General features: G+C 48.1%; 2 protein-coding genes across 4 annotated transcripts; one reads left to right on the forward strand and one right to left on the reverse strand.

Moving 5' to 3' along the window:
* The first annotated feature begins 89 nt into the window (after window positions 1-89).
* Window positions 90-2,436, forward strand: NUDT17 (nudix hydrolase 17). Its single transcript, XM_037039082.1, is given in 9 exon segments — window positions 90-171; window positions 174-298; window positions 497-680; window positions 906-931; window positions 1,074-1,166; window positions 1,412-1,510; window positions 1,747-1,835; window positions 1,837-1,860; window positions 2,254-2,436. Coding segments are annotated over 9 exon segments (864 nt in total). The 5' UTR covers window positions 90-110; the 3' UTR covers window positions 2,417-2,436.
* Window positions 2,437-2,635: 199 nt separating this feature from the next.
* On the reverse strand, window positions 2,636-12,335 carry PIAS3 (protein inhibitor of activated STAT 3). 3 transcript variants are annotated; one of them, XM_037039081.1, is made up of 14 exons: window positions 12,173-12,335; window positions 9,277-9,694; window positions 9,023-9,107; window positions 8,726-8,776; window positions 8,470-8,560; window positions 7,833-7,967; window positions 7,526-7,631; window positions 6,502-6,575; window positions 6,213-6,373; window positions 5,156-5,289; window positions 4,907-5,075; window positions 4,601-4,734; window positions 4,377-4,414; window positions 2,636-3,826 (listed from the first exon to the last, which is right to left on the reverse strand). In XM_037039081.1, exons 2-14 carry the CDS (start codon window positions 9,689-9,691, stop codon window positions 3,560-3,562), a joined length of 1,860 nt encoding a protein of 619 aa, XP_036894976.1. In that variant the 5' UTR covers window positions 9,692-9,694; window positions 12,173-12,335; the 3' UTR covers window positions 2,636-3,559. The 3 variants fall into 3 exon arrangements, with proteins under 3 accessions (XP_036894976.1, XP_036894975.1, XP_036894974.1); XM_037039080.1 differs by lacking the exon at window positions 12,173-12,335 and adding an exon at window positions 11,452-11,566 and having other exon boundaries at window positions 6,213-6,316; XM_037039079.1 differs by lacking the exon at window positions 12,173-12,335 and adding an exon at window positions 11,452-11,566.
* Window positions 12,336-17,382: the final 5,047 nt, after the last annotated feature.

Raw genomic sequence — 17,382 nt, forward strand, 5'->3', positions numbered from 1 at the left:
TCCCCGGGACATTGGGGAAGTCGGCCTTCCTTTCAACCCCGTGGACCGAGGCGAGGTGCCACTGGGCCACCAGAGGGCGCCAACCCGATGCAGCGAACCACAGCGACATTATGGCCGTGGCGCAGGTGCTACTGCTTCTTTCCGGGCGCCGGGAGTCGGTGAGCTTTGCGCAGAGTGTGGCCTGTTAGGTGCCGGGACAGGGCTCAGGCCGTGGCTCACATACTGTGACTTGCAGCGAGGACAGCTACTCCTTTCGAACAGGCCATTCCTGGGTGCCTCGGCCAGGCTTCTGCTCCAGGTTAGGGCTCCAGCGGTGGGGAATGATGGAAGGGCTGTAGGTATTGCCTAGGCCTTGAACCTGGTGAGAGCTGCCTGCAAAGTCTGGGGGCCGGGCCTATCGCCTCGACTCAGCCTCCTCCCCCAACCTGCGTGGTATCACCCAATTTTTAAAGGCTCCACCTGCTGCTACAATTTTAACCTAAAGGACTCCTGCCAGCGACCCCCTTTTTGCCCTTTTGCGGCCCTGAACCAACAGCCCAAGCCTCTGGGAACAGAGCTGTCCGAGAATCGAGGCGTGGATCTGGGTGTGGCAATCATCCCGCAGTCCAGCGACAAGCCCATCTTGTTGACCCGAAGGACACACACCCTCAGAGTTTCCCCCAACCTCTGGGTACCCCCAGGTGAGCACCCTAAGGTCAATGTCCCGAGTCCTGGGAAGAAACTTGCTCTTCACCCAACATGCCATTCCCAGTTTGAGAAACACAGTAGGCACAGAGATGTGGCCTGTTCCATAATCACAGGCTGTAACTGCATCTGTGCCCATTTGAGGGGGCAATGTAAATAGTGAGTGGTGGCCACTAGCCAAGAATACCACCATTTACCTATTGGGCCCACTGTTGTTGCAGGTGGGCATGTGGAACTTGATGAAGAGGTAGCTATATAGCTGATCCAACCTGCACCCTGTCCTGAACCCAAAGACCTATCTGGGACCACCTTGGGTGTGGCCTGAGAAGGGGCAAACCAAAGACTTGGAGGTCAGGCACTGGCTCTCTGACTCAACCTCTTTCTGCCAGCTGCTGGATGGAGGGCTTCGAGAGCTTTATGAAAAGAGTGGACTACAGCTGCCCCAGGGCCAGTTCTCTTGGGTCCCTCTGGGGTTATGGGAGGTGAGACAGGGACCTGGCAGAGGTCCTTTCCTATTTAACCAAGAACCCTCAACTTGTACCCCACCAAGTCCCATAAAAAAGTCTTTCCTGCTTTGGCCACAGGAAAAATAATGGACAGTGGGTGGTTCCCAAACCCACAATCCTCACCTGTGTCTGTCCTGCACCATCTCTACCCTCCACTTCCTCAGCTGTATTTAGAGTCTCAGAAACAGAAAGTTCTCATTTTTGCCATTTTCTTCTCTTAGTCTGCCTACCCTCCTAGGCTGAGCTGGGGTGTCCCCAAATACCATCACATCATTCTCTATCTACTTGTGGTCTCCCAGGAGTCACAGCAGCAGCTGCAGGTAGGGTTGGCAGTGGAGGGAAGATATAGGGGCACAGAAGGCCCTGACTGGTTTTGACTATGACTAAGGTGGGGGAAGGGGAAAGTCAGAGAAATCCAATAGCCTTAGATTTCCCAAGGCAAATGGGAAATTCCCCCTTCCCCAAGCTTCTCTCCATTCCACCTGTGGGTTGATTATGATCAGAATAGGCTTCCTGAGACAAGCCATTATAAAGGGATCAACATGTCTCGCCCCAGGCACGGATCCAACCAAATGCAAGTGAGGTGAGCGCCTATATATGGCTGGACGCAGATGTAGCAGCTGCAGTGGCCTCCACAGAGAATGGGACAGGACCTACCACCCTCTGTCCTGTAAGTAAAAGCTTTTCCCTAACCCTCCAACACACTAACACATACACATTGAGAAGTTCAGCTTCTGTCTCCCAGGAGGAGGGGTGATTTGTGTGGTGGGAGTTTTAGGTGGTGAGTTGGTCAACTAACTGAAGAAAGCACATGAGATGAAAGACACTGTCCATCAAACTCTGAGGGTTCCTGCTTTGAATGGCTAGCCCTGAAGACCTGGGTTTGTGTCCTACTCTCCCATAGGGGCAAAGTCACTTAACCCTCCTTGAGTCTGTTTTCTTTCTGTAAAATGAGGTTAACATCCACCCACCCTTCTCCTGTGGTAGTTGAGAGGATTATGACAATGGATATGAACGTGGGCTAAGCCACAAGGCACAGCCTACACAGGAGCTGTCATTGTAGTGCGGTGGAACTAGAGGAGGATGGAAAAGCGCGACCTCTGGCTGTGCCCATGTCCACACTGCTGCAGACAACCCCAGCCACTGCAGAAGGCAAAGAAAGGGTCAGCACTGGGACCAAGTTTGCCCTCAGGCTCTGGCTGCAATATCTGTGCAGGAAAGGGTGAAGAAGGGCAGGAGGGCTCCACAGGGTTGGGCTAAATGTATTATTGCTTTTGTAGGCACTGGGGGAGGGGGTAAGAAGAAACTAATGATCCTGGAAGTCCTCAGTGTGGCACTTCTACCATGTGAAACTGGAGCTCATTTGGATCCTGAGCCTGCAAAGGACCCCTTCCCCACAAACCAGGGATCTGGAAAGCCAGTGCATAATCCCCTCTCCAGTCTACTTGTATGACACAGAAGATTTGCAACCTTTATTGTGGCTAAGAACTTTGCTACAACTTTGGGAATAAAAAGTAAAATTACAACAGAGGTTCTAGGCCCTGGAGAAGCCTGAAAAGAGACTGGGGAGAGCACAAGGGTCATCCCACCTCCCAGGAAAGGTGCAGAATGAGCCAGACCTCACCACAGGGCAATGGGCCTTTTGAAGCTCCAACCCTGGGCTGGTCAGCATAAGAAACATTGTGAGCTTAATATATAAATAGAGAGGGCCCCAGGCAACAGGCCAGGCCCTGCTCCTGATTGGGGCTAAGGCCTTATCTCTTCCTCAGGCATGCTGGGAAGTAGGAGGCAGGGGAAGTGATCTTTGGATGTATTTTGGTTTTCCTTAAGTAAAAAATCTGCAAACCAAAACAGAGTTCTTTGTCCATGAATCTATCTCAGTTTCTTTGCTTGCCTGTTTGTTTGACCAAAGAGAACAGAATGGACATGAAGAAATAATGGCTATGGGGAAGGAACAGTTTGGGAAATGGGGAGAGGGCATCTGGGAGGTCAACAGAAGGGTCCCTTTCCCACAAGGCTCTAGATAGTCAAGGATGAGAATTCAGCCCTTTCCCCAACTCGTATCACATCCTACTTGCCTACCTAGCACATCCGTATCACTGCCTAGGTTAATGTACCCAAAGGAACATCCCAGCCGTCTAAAGAACACTTCAAAAAATAGAACCCAAATATCCTTCAAAGGAGGTTAAACATTAACCCTTTGGGTGCTGGCCTTGTCAGACAGAGGTGATGCCAAAAACAAATGTCCATGAATGTCTCTCCAGCCTTTGGCCAAAGCCTCTACGGGTTCAAAAGTGGCCAGGGATCTGGACTCCAGAGCATACTTGTTCAGCATCGAGAGACAGTGAAGGTTCCATAATCCAGGGGACTCAGTCCAAGGAAATGATGTCCGACCGGCAGCCAGTCAAAGAGGGACCTGGGGGCAGGGGCCCTCCATGCCCCTCCCTCAAGCCCCCCCCAGGAGCCACAATGCTACTGATACGGCTAGGAGGGGTTGCTGGAGTAGTGATGCGGTGAGAGCTCCCCAATGTGGGGGGTAGTGGGCCCAGAAAGTGAGAAGGGGTCCCTCGATACTGGAAGAAATGGCCAAGGGCATCCTGTTCATCTAGCGAGGTGATGACGGAGGGACCATAGTGCTGGGAGGAATCAAGGGCAAAGTTTAAGATTTTATCCTTTCTTTACCTGCCCCCCTGATATCACTCATATCAGAAATCTCGTATGTGATAAATCATCCCCTCTGGACCCCACATGTTCTCTGAGAAGGAGAGCCTCTCTCTGATTCCCTGTTTCCCTATACCCTACCCTGATTTCCTGTCTTGAGACAGCCCCTCCAACTTGTTAGTTTCTTGGCCTTGTGAGCATCCAAATATATGAAATGTCCAGTTGAAGCAGCCATGGTGCTCAAGTACACATGGGTGTCGGCGAGGGGGGGGGGGTGAGCAGGCAAGGGGCAGAATTACACTAAAATCTCTGGAGACAGAACAGTAACAGGGATCGAAGAAGACATAGCTGAAAATCTGAGGAAGTACTAGTGGGGGCTCAGAAGGAAATAAACTGTCTTCACCAGCCTATCACAGAGAAATAGATTTAGCTCTCTAGGGAAAATGAGAGAGGGAAGGTGCCCATTAGTGTCTAGAAAGGAATCTTCAGAGATCTGAGATCTTCATAAGAGAAGGGATCACTTACCTGACTTTCAGTGTGAAGGAAAGAAAAGAAATCTAAACCTGGTAAGAAAAATATTAAAGTCAACCTCCTGTCTGACCCCTTCACCACCAAAAACAACAGAAAATTTCCTTGGTTTGTGGCCCTTTGCAAAGAGAGCCAGAAAGCTTTGAAAAGGAGCAGGGGTTTAATCTGATTCTGGGAAGGACATGGCAGTTTAGGGTCCCATTTTATAGTCAATGTCTTACCTTGGATGTCTGCCCCCAATGGGAAGGCAGGTGGGTACTCATGTAGTGGGAGACTGGATAGGAAATCTCCACCCAACATGCCCACAGCAGGGCTCCGCAGCACTGAAGATGGCTGGTGACCAGATGTCAGGACTCTGTGAGAAGAGACAAGGAGCTGGGGCAGCCAGCAAACAAACCATAGATGCCCTCACCCAACTCCAGCCTCCCAAGTCCCCTCTATGCACCAGGCTTTGCCCTCTGACCAGAAAGCTTTCCTGACTTTTTCCTCTGTCCCTTCTGTTATAGAGTCAGCCTATTTCCTCATACCCTTTGCTTCCAGGTAGGGCCAGGATGGCAGCTGAGGTGACAGGACAGTGCTTCTTGGTTGGGGGCAGGTCCTCCTCATCTGATGAGCTTTCTATTGTCAGGTCAATAACTTCAACCTTCTTCTTATTCTCTGATGGATTGCCCTCCTGGACTGGACTGGACTGGAGGCCTGTGGGTGGTAAGAATACTGTGTCTCAGAGAAGAGGTCATTCAAGCCTTAGCTCAGCTTGGGGACAAGGGATCACTCACCATCCAGCCCATACCCTGGTGGGGGGCAAACCTCAGATGCCTCCTTCTTGGGTTTCATTGGGCACCAGGATCCATCTTCCATGAACTGGATCTCATCACAATCAGAGCAGGAATTAAGAATATCCATGAATAGACTGGAGGAGGGGAGAGAAGGGAATTTATGGGGATGAGACAGTAGTCAGGCTTCATTTGTAAAATAGGGATATTATCCATCCTACTGAACTGAGCTGTTGTTAGAATCAAGTACAGTATATAAAAGAGCTTTGCAAATTTTAATACTAACCTTTAAAATAAATATATTCTAAGCACAGATTTCATGTAGTAGTAGGGACAAAATAAGGAGCAGAGATAGAAAGATAAGGAAATAGAGAACTCCAAAAACCACCTTCAAAAGGGCACTGGGACGCCCTGGCTGGTGTAGCTCAGTGGATTGAGTGCGAGCCTGCGAACCAAAAGATCATGGTTTGACTCCCAGTCAGGGCACATCTCTGGGTTGCAGGCCAGTTCCCAGCAGGGGACCCACAAGAGGCAACCATACATTGATATTTCCCTCCCTCTCATTCCCTTCCCCTCTAAAGATAAATAAAATTTAAAAGAAAAAAAAGGGCACTGGGAACAAGGACCATAATGTATGTTCTGAAAGGGGATTAGGACTACCCAGATCAGCATATCTAAGCCCTCAAAAGACCTTTATTGCTATACTCAGTGAGAGGCCATGCAGTTGTTATAAGCAATATTACAGTTTACTAACTGTATAACTTCAGGCAAAGTATTTAATCTCTAGGCCTTAGTTTCCTCACTTGTGATAACATCTATGTCAGTTATTATGAGGACTCAATGAGATAAGGCATGCAAAGTGCTCAGCACTATGCCTAGTATATAGTAGACTTATACTAGTCCTCAGTGTTGGAAATATTATTAAAGGGGTTAGAATACACATATAATGTATATATGCAAATTCACATATATACATGTGTCTGTATATACACATACATAATGAGAGAAAAAACTAGTGGTTGTCCTAGGTAAGACAAAGCAGAATGCAGAAAGGTCCTACCCATCAATGATAAGAGATTCATAGGGAGCCTTCTTGTCACACACAGGACATGTCCACGTTGGCTTCTTCTCATTCATCTGTAGATACAGGGCAGCATCGAAGCTCTGCAGGTGGGCGCAGGTGAGAGCACGACAAGGGACAGTCAGGCGCATCTTTCCTAGCTGAGGAGAGATGAGTTCTCTGGTCAGAATCCTCATGTCCCAGAAAGCCTCACTCTAGTATGCCTGAACCTTCCTCTGAGTCCAGAAGTTTAACCCAACCCTCCTCCCCATTTCTCCCTTGTACTCACTGGGCACATGAGTGACACCCGGAGACTTGTAGTGGCCACCTCACTGTCGGGGTCAGCAGTCAGTTTCTCCTTGACTGAAACAGAAGTGAAGCCAGAGAAATGGAGTCAGTAAGGCTGATGAGGAATCCTGGGAGATGGTGAGGTCAGAAGCAGATGGGTTTTGGGGGGGGGGGGGGGGCGGGATCTGGATTATGAAGGCCAGGTTGGTGAGATTTCCCCATCCCCCAAAATGCTTAAATATAGCTTCATGATACTTTGGCAGAGATGACCTAGAAGCAATTAAAGCATCACAAGAGGGCACCAGCAAGTGTGGCTCAGTTAGTTGGGTATCTTCCCACAAACAAAAAGGTTGCCAGTTCAGCCCTAACTCGCATGGCTCAGTGGACTGAGTGCTGTCTGTGAACTAAAGGGTCACCAGTTCAATTCCAGTCAAGGCACATGCCTGGGTTGTGGGCCAGATCCCCAGTGTGGGGCATGCATGAGAGGCAAACACATATTGATGTCTTTCTCCCTCCCTTCCCCTCTTGAAAAATAAATAAATAAAATCTTTTAAAAATTTTTTAAAAAAAGGTTGCTAGTTTGATTCACAGTCAGGGTACATGCAGGTTCAGTCTCCAGTGGGGGCCCATAAGGAAGGCAACCAATCAATATTTCTCTCTCATATCAATGTTTCTCTCCCTCTCTTTCTTCCTCCTTTCTCCTTTCTCTAAAAGTAAAAATTATTAAAAAACTTTAAAAAAAGATTCATGAGAGGGTTGGAGTAGATGATCCTTAAGATTCTTTCAAGACCAAAGAACCCATATTCCAATAGAGCCCGAGTTAGGGTGTGGGAGGTACAAAGCAGATGCACAATTGGGAATACAAGGTCCAATTCTTCAACCACTAAGACTGGTAAGGGGAGTAAGGGGAGGGTTGAGGTTAATGTGAGAGTTGAGGTAAACTGTCAGTTTGTGTAAAAAGGCTAGAGGGCCAGGAAGACTTAGATCCAGATCAGAGTGGGGAAGAGGGGCAGGCTGCTACTCACTCAGTGCTCGGGAGTGGTCTGGGTTCCGGATGCCCTTTGCTCTGAGTTTTTGTAGAAGGGTACCTGCAGTCAACTGCCTCACCAGGTACACAGACAATGAGTAATTCTACTTGGAAGTAGAAGGAGATAATTAGCCTCTGCTTTGCACACCTGCCCCCCTACCCTTTGTCCCATGAGAACCAAAGACAGTAGGTTAAGGCAGAGAAACCCATGAAGAGGAAGATGTTTCCCAAAGCCAAAACACTTGGGTGATTCCTCCTCACTCTCTGTATTGCTTCTCCATCCTCCCTGACGCAGCCATGCTTACCCGTCCAAACTCAGACGACCAGTTGACCACGATGGTGTTGGGAACAGTAGCCGAGAGTCGAGCCAGGGGTGTGATGTTGATGGGGCGGCTGGGCCTCTTGGGCTCAGCCCCATTCTTGGTAGGGGGGAGGTAACCCTGGGGAAGGGAGGGACTGGTGAAGACATCTTGTCTCAGGTTACTCACTCCCTGGAGGGCAAACCAGCTTACTGATCAAGGACATGGGGGCCTATTCAGTGACTCAAAAAACTGGAGCACTATTATTGTCTAGGGGCTTCATTTCTGGGGATAAGAGAGCTTATTCTTTGACCAACGAAATAAGAACCCACTCAGTGAGTTCTGGAGGAGGAAGAGTAGGGATGCCCCAGTTGGTCCAACTCTCAGCTCTGGATTCATCACTTCTGAGAAGCCTTTCCTAAATATTTGGGTTGAACTATATCACTCTTCTGGGTTCTGACAGAACCCTTGTTCAGTCCTATCTTAGTACTCTCTCCATTCTATTGATTCAATCAGGAAACTGAGCATACCCTATGTACTAGGCACTGTGCTAAGCATGTCTCTTTCATAATAGAGTTTTTTTAATTAAGATGTAGGACTTAAACAGAAGAGGCTGCTGCCAGAAAAAGGAAAGAGTATTTACCGGCAGGGGACACAGTTTCCCATTGACCTTGACAAAGAGGTTGGGAGGGAAACAGTCCTCCTGGGGACAGCTGGTCTCACAGAGACAGAACCTAGGAAGAGATGAGAGAAGATAAAAGGATGGGGGCAATTTCTTGAGCTGAACCCCTCAGCATTCAATAGCTGTACCAGGGATATATCCTAGGGGTATCTTATTCTCTTATTTTATTCCCACCCCTGAAGGAAGGCTGGCAGGGAGTAAGGGAAAATCAACTCACCTTAGCTGTACCTGTATGGTATAATCACATTTGGCCCCTGGTAGAACCTCTCTGTCAGGGAGGGGGAGGGAAAGGTGTCAGTATGTGCCCCCCCCCCACCCCGAGGGCAAGAGTGAACAGACAGAAACACAGAAAGTTAAATGTCCAAGGGATAGCAAAGACATTTGAGAGAATGAAGAGACAACACAGGTGCAGGAAAATGGATAGGAAAAAGAACAGGGCAAAAGAGAAGAAAGCCAGAGCAGAGTCCAGAGGTAACCAACCCTAGAATGAGGCAAGAGGACCGAAGAAATGTACCTGGATGTGAGAATCTGCTGAACTTGCTGGGGTGTGAGCGCAAAAGTAAAGTGCGCTTCCTCAAACCGCTGGCTAGAGGTGGATGCTGAGAACACAAAGGCAGTTATTCCCAAGCCCATGCACAGGCAGCCACAGAAGTTACCCTCATCCCAGGCTGATGATCCCACAGGACTAAAGAATTGGAAAGGCTTAGGGACCAGGCATGGAGTCCAGGAGTCCAGGAAGACTGAAGGACCACCCACAAAGAGCCATACCAAGGGTGGTGGGCCGGATGAGCTCCCCGTAGACTTCATAGAAGGGCAATGGTTTCATGGTGACATCAGGGTGCACAGGCTGGGGCAGAGGGGGGTGCATGTCCACTTCTCGCTTGGGGCCCAGCAGGGTACTAGGGGCCAAGAGGACTGGGGGGATGGGAGCTAGAGAACCAGGGGAGCCTACAGGAGGGGTTCCAGGGGGCAAAGAGAGGAGGGAGAGATCAGAGGGCCCAAGTGTCTTCCGGGGGAAGCGTCGGCGGTAAAGTTCTTTGATCTTCATCTGGACACTGGGGGCACAGCTGGACTTTAGGAGGTGCAGAGCCTTGGCCAGGAGCTCGTGTTTCCGTCCACTCTTGTTCCGGCCAGCAAAGCCAAGGAGCACCTGGAGCTCAGACACCCGGAAACTCATCACCATGTGCTGAAGAGAACAGAGAAATTTGAGAATACTATTTCACATAGGCCTGTCCTGCTAAGAACACTGGGGCTGAGCTACTGGATGGGCAATGCTTCTTTCTTTTCAGCACTGATCACAAAGATGCTCTCTTTCCTGCTTTCAGAATTACCAAATAATATAAAACAACTATTAGATTTCTTATTACATATGAGGTATGGCATGTGAAAAGTGCAGAAACTGCTGAAAGAAGGATCCAGAAAGGTAGATCATTTGGTCCAGAGAAAGGTAGAAGGTATAGAGGGTATAGAGGGTATAGAAGGTAGAAGGTAGAAGGTCCATAGTAAGTTTTGATCTAGCCAGTAGTATACTTTCCAGCCAGTAGTATACTGCCAGACAGCCAACCTGGCCAAAGGGATATCTCAGTCCCACTTTAGCAACCCTCAGGTCAACCTCACCACTACCCCCAGAGCTTAAGCAACCCTATCTCCCCATGCCTGTAAGTTGACCAGATTGGAGCAGGGTACAAACAGCAAGCCATCCTCAGGCACACCTCTGAGCCCACTACAGCCTCCTATGCCCATACCTCTGCAGCCTGAACTCTACTTTAAGCTGCTTATTTCCTCTCCTACTCTTTCTCAGACTCTCAGACCCATCCCAGCCTCCTGGGAAGAGGGGAGGAGACAGGAAAAAGAAGGGACAGAAGAGATTTCAGGCTAGACAGCCCACAGGGAAGAAAAGGAGTAGATGGCTGGAGGATTGTGTCCCATTGCCCTCACCTCCTAACACCTCAGTCCACCTGAGCTTTTTTCCCCAACCTTTGGAAGCTTTTGTGGCCAGGGTTTTCAGGTCAGGTTCAATGCTTTTAACTCCCCCAAATCCTTTTCTCAGTGTCATTTATATAAGCACCCCTCCCTCAGTCCTACTTAGCTGAGAGGGAAACAAGACCAAAACTTGGGGCAAAGCGAAAGTTTAACAGTGAATCCCTTCTGTGAATCTCTAGCAGACCCTGCCTTGGGCAGGTCTTGCTACCCCTCCACATTCTTCCCCTCATAGGAGGCTTTATGGCTTTAGGCCCTTTTTGAGGTGATGAAAAACTTTCTCCTCTGCTTTTCTGAGCATCCTTATTTCCTCTGTCTTGTCTTTATTTCCCTACTAGCTTCGTCAAGAACTTGCATCTTCCTATCCCATAGTTTCACATCCCTAGGTCTCTGCCCAAAGATACCGACTCACAGAAGCAGGACTTTCCCATGGCTACTTCTGCCCCACCCCTGAATCTAGAGCCCGCACAGCCCACTGGTACTTCCCAAGGTTCAGATCCCAATAGCAGCCTTGTAGCTTCCACCTTTCAGCTGCATTTCCCAAAAAAGCCTCCGGTACGTCAGCCCCCCCAGTACTATTCTCTACATCTGCCCCTACCGTCGCATCTCTCGGCCTTGATCAACTCGCCCTCTACGCCTCTACAGCAGCTTCCCCCTCCGGCCCTATCACTACCTCTTCGTCTACTACCAAATCTGACTTTTACCCCACATCCCCGCCCCCTGAGCCACAGCCCGCACACCGCAATTCGCGCCCCCCCGCCCCCCTCAATCTGCCCCGCAGCCCCGCCCCCGGAGCCCTGCCGCAGCCCCCTCTTTGCCCACAGCCATTTCTCTCCTATCCCTAGCAGCTGTCCCCGCCCGCCACGTCTCCACTCCAACCTTCAGGACTCAGTCTCAGTCGCTCCCCTGACTCAGCGGACCGCCAGGCTCTGTCCAGATAGGAATGGGGGAGGGGACCAGTACCTTTAATTCGCCCAGCTCCGCCATCTTAAGACATCGCTAGCGAGAGAGCCCGAACTCAAGCTCAGGCCCAGGGACCGGCGCACAACTCATCACCCCTGCGCCTGCCGCAAATTGCCGCCTGCTCCGCCCAGTCCGGCCTCTACACCTCTCCCCTAGCAGGCCCCGCCCGCCAGCCCGCACGCAGGCAGAGCTCCGGACTAGCTTAAGCCTTGGCCCCTCCCACCACTTTGGACTCGGCTCCCGCAAGTCTTTGGCTGGGATGCGAGAAGGGTGGGCCCGGAGGAAGTGTGCTCCTCGGAAGATCGCGGGGTCCCCAGAGGTTAAGGAGAGAGGAGGAGAGCCAGAGGTACCTACAAGAGGGGGGCTATGTCACGCCGGAGTGAGGAGGGGATGAGCTGTCAGGAAGCCAACGAGACTTGAAATACGGAAGGAAAGTACCGAGAACTGCTTAAATCTGAAAGAAATGGGGGAGGGGGAAGCGAAGTTCCCTCTCCAAGTTTAACTGACTAAAATCAGAGTTTTACCATCTCGGGAAATGGGTGAGATCCAATCCATTTTAGTCATAAATAGTTCATTTCAAGATGGCCATTCTCAATCCTTCATTTCCCACATCCACCCCACCCCCGCCCCAAACCACCATCACCAACGTAATATAGCTCCTTGTCCAGCCGTAAACTACAACTTGGCTGCAGAAAAGTTTGGTACGGAGAGCACGACTTACCAGGATGGTTGCCTGAGGCCGGGGAGGGTGCTCAGAGGGTGGGCTGGGGAGGTGGGAGAAGGGGTCCGGCAAGACTCCATCAAGACTACACAGCTGTAAGTGCTGCAACTGGACTCTGCTGCCGGAGCTCCACCCTGGCAAGAGCTCTGTCTGGCCAAGCACTGGGGCTGGAGCCTCCCCCTTCTGGGTGAGCCTTCCAGGACCTAGAAAAGGGGATAGGGCGGAGCCTGAGGCGGGACCCAGGGAGGGGTGCTGGAGAGTCTGAAGAGTGGAGACTGGATCTGAGCATTCTCATTACTGCTCTAACCCCTTGCTCTGGTTATGGGCTCTGGTGGAGGCATGCTGGAAATAAGACATTGTGGACCAAGGATCTGACTGCATAAAGAGGTTTCTACTTGGAATGAGGCTCTCCCTGGGAAAAAAGCACAGGCTACTAGAATCCAAAACCTACCTGAGTCCTCACTCTATCTGTGCTCTACCCTCTACCCCAAAAGACACCAGAGACCCCACACCTTTGGTGGTGCAGAAGATGAACAGAGGGGAAATTTTCCTATCTACAGCATCTTTCTGTCTCTCTGATCTAGTTATGTTCCTTCTTTCAAAGCCTTGAACCTTCCAGATTCACAATCTCAACCAAGCTGATCACTCACATTCAGGTCTCGTGAGAAAGCACAAACTTTAGAGCAGTATACCCAAACTAGGTACTCGCAGCAAATATAGCATTTTACAGTTAGTTGGCTGGAGCCTAAATTATAATGTATTTGGTCAATAAATATTTGAATGCTCTTAAGACATTGTTAGGTACTGATGACATAAAACCCTTGCAGGAGTTCTCAGTCTAGCAGCAGTGACAAGACAATTAAACCTATAACCAGTATACAAAAAGTGTTTTAATAAATAATACGAATAAGTCTCTCATCTAGCTTAAACCCTCAGTGTACTCCTCCCCATGACACCCACTCAAACAATAGGCCTAAAGGTGCCAGACTACCAATATCCCAGATACCTGTTGAACTGGACCATGACCAATTACTTTATGGATTTTGACCCTAGGGAAGATGTCAATCTTCTCCTGACACTCAGGTTCTTTGCTGCTTTGCTGCCAGCAATGGTGGGACTTCAAGCTAACTTCAAAGTCAAGCATTTGGTTCCTAATTTCAACCACTCCAACACTCGAGTCTTCATCAGGTCATAAGCTCACGTTTTGTTCTAGATCAAAATTTACTATGGACTAACATACCTTCTAGAATTTTCAGTGATTTTGAGGGAAGGAGGATAGGGAGGATTTTTTAAACAAGACAGGAAAACTTTTTTGGAGTGATGGATAGATTTATTACCTTGATTGTATGATTTCATGAGTATATACATATGTCAAAACATCAGATTGTACTCTTTAAATGCATGCAATTTTCTGTATGTCAATTATACTGTACCTCACTAAAGCTGTAAAAATATAAAGAAAAAAGTTAACCTCACCTTAATTCCTAGTGATTTCATAAAGGAGGGGTCTCCTTTAATAGTTTACTTGAGGTTGTAAGTTCTAGCATCCCTACAGGATGCTAGGAAACCAGGAACCAGGACACCTGAATCTGATCCTGTATGCAGCTTTTTGGTGCTGTTCACTCTCTGTCCCTGGTGCTTGGTATGTTGTAGACTCTTTAAATACCAATTTAATAAGTTAATGTTACCAGACAAAGGAGAGAAACTGCAAATTAGGACCAATATGGAAATATTGTGGACATTCAAAGACAGTTGAAACTCTATCATGACCTACCAAGCTTCGCCCATAAAACTCCTACATCCAAAGATTAGGGAATAAAAAGGAAGTGAAACAGGAGTATAAGCCCCTACAGAAGTCCTGTTAAATGGAGAGCCCCGGAAGAATGGGGGAACATTAGGACTACAGTTACTTTGGGAAAGATTTGGGTTGTCAGAGTAGCAGTTTATGGGGTTGTATTGGGGATATTGGGAAGACCAGGGGAAGGTTCCACTTTTATGTTAACCTTAACATCACTGACCATTCCAAAAGCTCAGCCCTCCTGGGATAAGCTTCCAGGAGCCCCAGACAGAGCCAAAGTCCTGGCTGCCATTAATAAAGCTATTTCCTAATTCATACTTGAATTTAGCCAAATGATCTACCTTTCTCTGGACCCTTCTTTCAGCAGTTTTCACTTTTCACACGCCATACCTCATATGTAATAAGAAATCGAATAGTTGTTTTATATTATTTGGTAATTCTGAAAGCAGGAAAGAGAGTCTTCTTCCCCCTAATAGAACTGACTTGCACCTTTTTGATGCTTTTCTTCTTGGCAGCTGTACCTGCTTTCCTTTTCTCTATCAATCCTTCTCTATTCTCCCAACCTCAAAGTAGTCCTGAGCCCATTCACACAAACCCCAAAGCTGATCCTCATCTTCTCTAGGACCTGATCTATGCTGCTCTTTTCCTGGCCAGACTCTGCAAGCCTTGTGTGGCCCCCTGTCTTCCGTGGCAGCTCCTCCCTGCTCTTCTCTCAGCCCAGTGGTTACTGCCAAACCACTGTCCACTGACCCAGCATAACCCAGCAGGGGGCAGACTGAGAGAAAGAATGGGGAGAGATCAATGTGTGAGCCACCAAACTGAAATTCCAGATTTTGGAATGCTTCTCTGCCTCACTCTCACCTAGCAGTCTGGCTGGTGAACAGACAGGAAGGCAAGGAGATCCATGGGAAGTGGCCAAGAGAGATCCTTTTTTTTTTTTTTGCTTTATATATTTTTAAAGTATATGTTATTGAATATGCTATTACAATTGTCCCAATTTTGCCCCCCTCCATCCAGCACCCACCACTGCCTCAGGCAATCCCCACACCATTGTTCATGTCCATGGGTCATGCATATAAGTTTTTTGCCTACTCTATTTCCTATGTTGTACTTTATATAACCATGGCTATTCTGTAACTACCCGTGGGGGCAACTTTGCCCGCAAAGTACCCCCGTCTGCCACGGATGAAAGTGAAACTACCAAGACACGATTTGCTTGGGGAGGAGAGGTGGTTAATCTCTCAGAGGAGAAAGACCGGGAACCCTTTCCTCAATGGCTTTTATTGGATTGTAATACACAGGAATATAGGCGGCAAGGATCAAATAGTAGATAACATTTCAAAGAAATCTGAGGGCTTAGTCTGAGTCAGTGTCTGTCAGGTAAGGGGGTTACAAAACTTTGGGAGACATACTCATTTCCTGCTCGGACCCTTATCATATGAATTAAAGCACTCAGCAAAGCAGGCTTCACAGGACTTTAGGAACTCTTTCTTAAGCCTGATCACCCCAGATCCCACTCTAGCTGGCAAGGGGCTGTTCTGCCTCCCCCATTATAGGTTTTCAGGCTTAAGTGGATTAGAGCCAGGAGGCACTTCTCCCAGACAGAACTGGGGACTTGGACTATGTCAGAATAGCCAGAGGGCGAGGGTCCATCACTCCCTCTTTGTTGCAGCCCCCCGAGTCCTTCATTGATGGCCTCCCAAGTTATCGTGTCTGGCTTAGGTTGCCCCCCCTCTGAGGGGTCTTTCCCATCATGGACTAACTGACCAAGGGGTTGGGGGCAGGGGATGAAGCAGAAGCAGTGTTGCTGCCAGAGACAAGCTTTGTCTCCTTAGTGGCTCGCATTCTGGAGGTCACTCATTCAGCCTTAGCCATGTAGGACAGTTACAACTCCCGAAACCAGGCAGAGCGGTTCCCAACAACTACCTATTTGTACTTCTTAATGCCCTTACCTCTTCACCCATTTTCCCACACCCTTCCCATTGGCAACCATCAAAACACTCTCTGTATCCATGATTCTGTCTGTTCTTCTTGTTTGCTTAGTTTGTTTGTAGATTCAATTGTTGATAGATATGTATTTATTGCCGTTTTATTGTTCATAGATTTGATCTTCTTTTTCTTAAATAAGTCCCTTTAGCATTTCATATAATAATGGTTTGGTGATGATGAACTCCTTTAATTTATTCTTGTCTGGGAAGCTTTTTATCAGCCCTTCAACTCTAAATGATAGCTTTGCTGGATAGAGCAATCTTGGAAAAAGAACTAAACAAAATGGAGATAAGCAAGCTACCAGATGCCAAGTTCAAAACACTAGTTATAAGGATGCTCAAGGAACCTCAACAGCATAAAAACGATCCAGTCAGAAATGAAGGATATACTAATTGAAATAAAGAACAATTTATAGGGAAACAACAGGAGAGTGGATGAAGCTGAGAATCAAATCAATGACTTGGGCCCTGGCTGGTGTAGCTCAGTGGATTGAGCACAGGCCTGCAAACCAGAGGATCGCGGTTCGATTCCCAGTCAGGGCACATGCCTGGGTTGCAGGCCAGTTCCCTGCAGGCCAACTCCCAGCAGGGGATGCACGAAAGGCAACCATACATTGATGCTTCTCTCCCTCTCTCCTTCCCCTCTAAAGATAAATAAATAAATAAAATCTTTTTTAAAAAATCAATGACTTGGAACATAAAACAAGCAATCAGAACAAGAGGAGCAAAGAAAGAATCCAAAAAAACAAGGATTGAGCAAGCAGCCTCTGGGACAACTTCAAGCATTCCAACATTTGCATATAGGGGTACCAGAAGGATAAGAGAAAGAGCAAGGAACTGGAAATCTATTTGAAAGAATAATGAAAGAGCCCTGGCTGGTGTAGCTTGTGGACTGAGCACCAGCCTGCAAACCAGAGTTAAGGTTCAACTCCCAGTCAGGGCACACATCTGGGTTGTAAGCCAGGTTCCCAGCAGGGGGCGTATGAGAGGCAACCACACACTGATGTTTCTCTTTCTTCTTCCCTTCCCCTCTAAAAATAAATAAATAAAATCTTTTTAAAAATAATAAAGAAAACTTCCATAATTTGGTGAAGAAATACATTTTTCAGTCTCAGAACTGAACTGAAGGGGAAAAGCCAACTATGAGTGTCCCTTCATCCCTTTCTCTGGAATCAGATTTTTCATTCCTCTTTGCTCCTGGAGCAAAGAACACTAATCACATGAGACCATGTGCTTCAAATCTAAACACATGGTTTAATAAATGATAGAATATTTTAGATTGTACATCTCAAACAAAATCCACATCTCTCAATGTCTCCTCCTCAAAGAGTAGACTCGGGAGTCCCGAGGTAGAGAAGAATGGTTAGAGCTGAGTCAGTCTGTAAGAGACAGATTTGTGAAAGAGAAATGAGGGGTGTCAATTC

This window comes from Sturnira hondurensis, unplaced genomic scaffold (assembly GCF_014824575.4).
Source record: "Sturnira hondurensis isolate 20B ecotype Veracruz unplaced genomic scaffold, ASM1482457v3 Scaffold0024990, whole genome shotgun sequence".
Taxonomy (NCBI): Eukaryota; Metazoa; Chordata; class Mammalia; order Chiroptera; family Phyllostomidae; genus Sturnira; species Sturnira hondurensis.

Coding starts and splice junctions, on each gene's coding strand:
- PIAS3 (XM_037039079.1), bottom strand. CDS start 11,475: ATGGCGGAGCTGGGCGAATTAAAG. Junction 7,968..8,469: donor GGAAACTGTGTCCCCTGCCG/GTAAATACTCTT, acceptor TCCCTTCCCCAG/GGTTACCTCCCCCCTACCAA. Junction 3,827..4,376: donor TCCTTCACACTGAAAGTCAG/GTAAGTGATCCC, acceptor GATTCCTCCCAG/CACTATGGTCCCTCCGTCAT.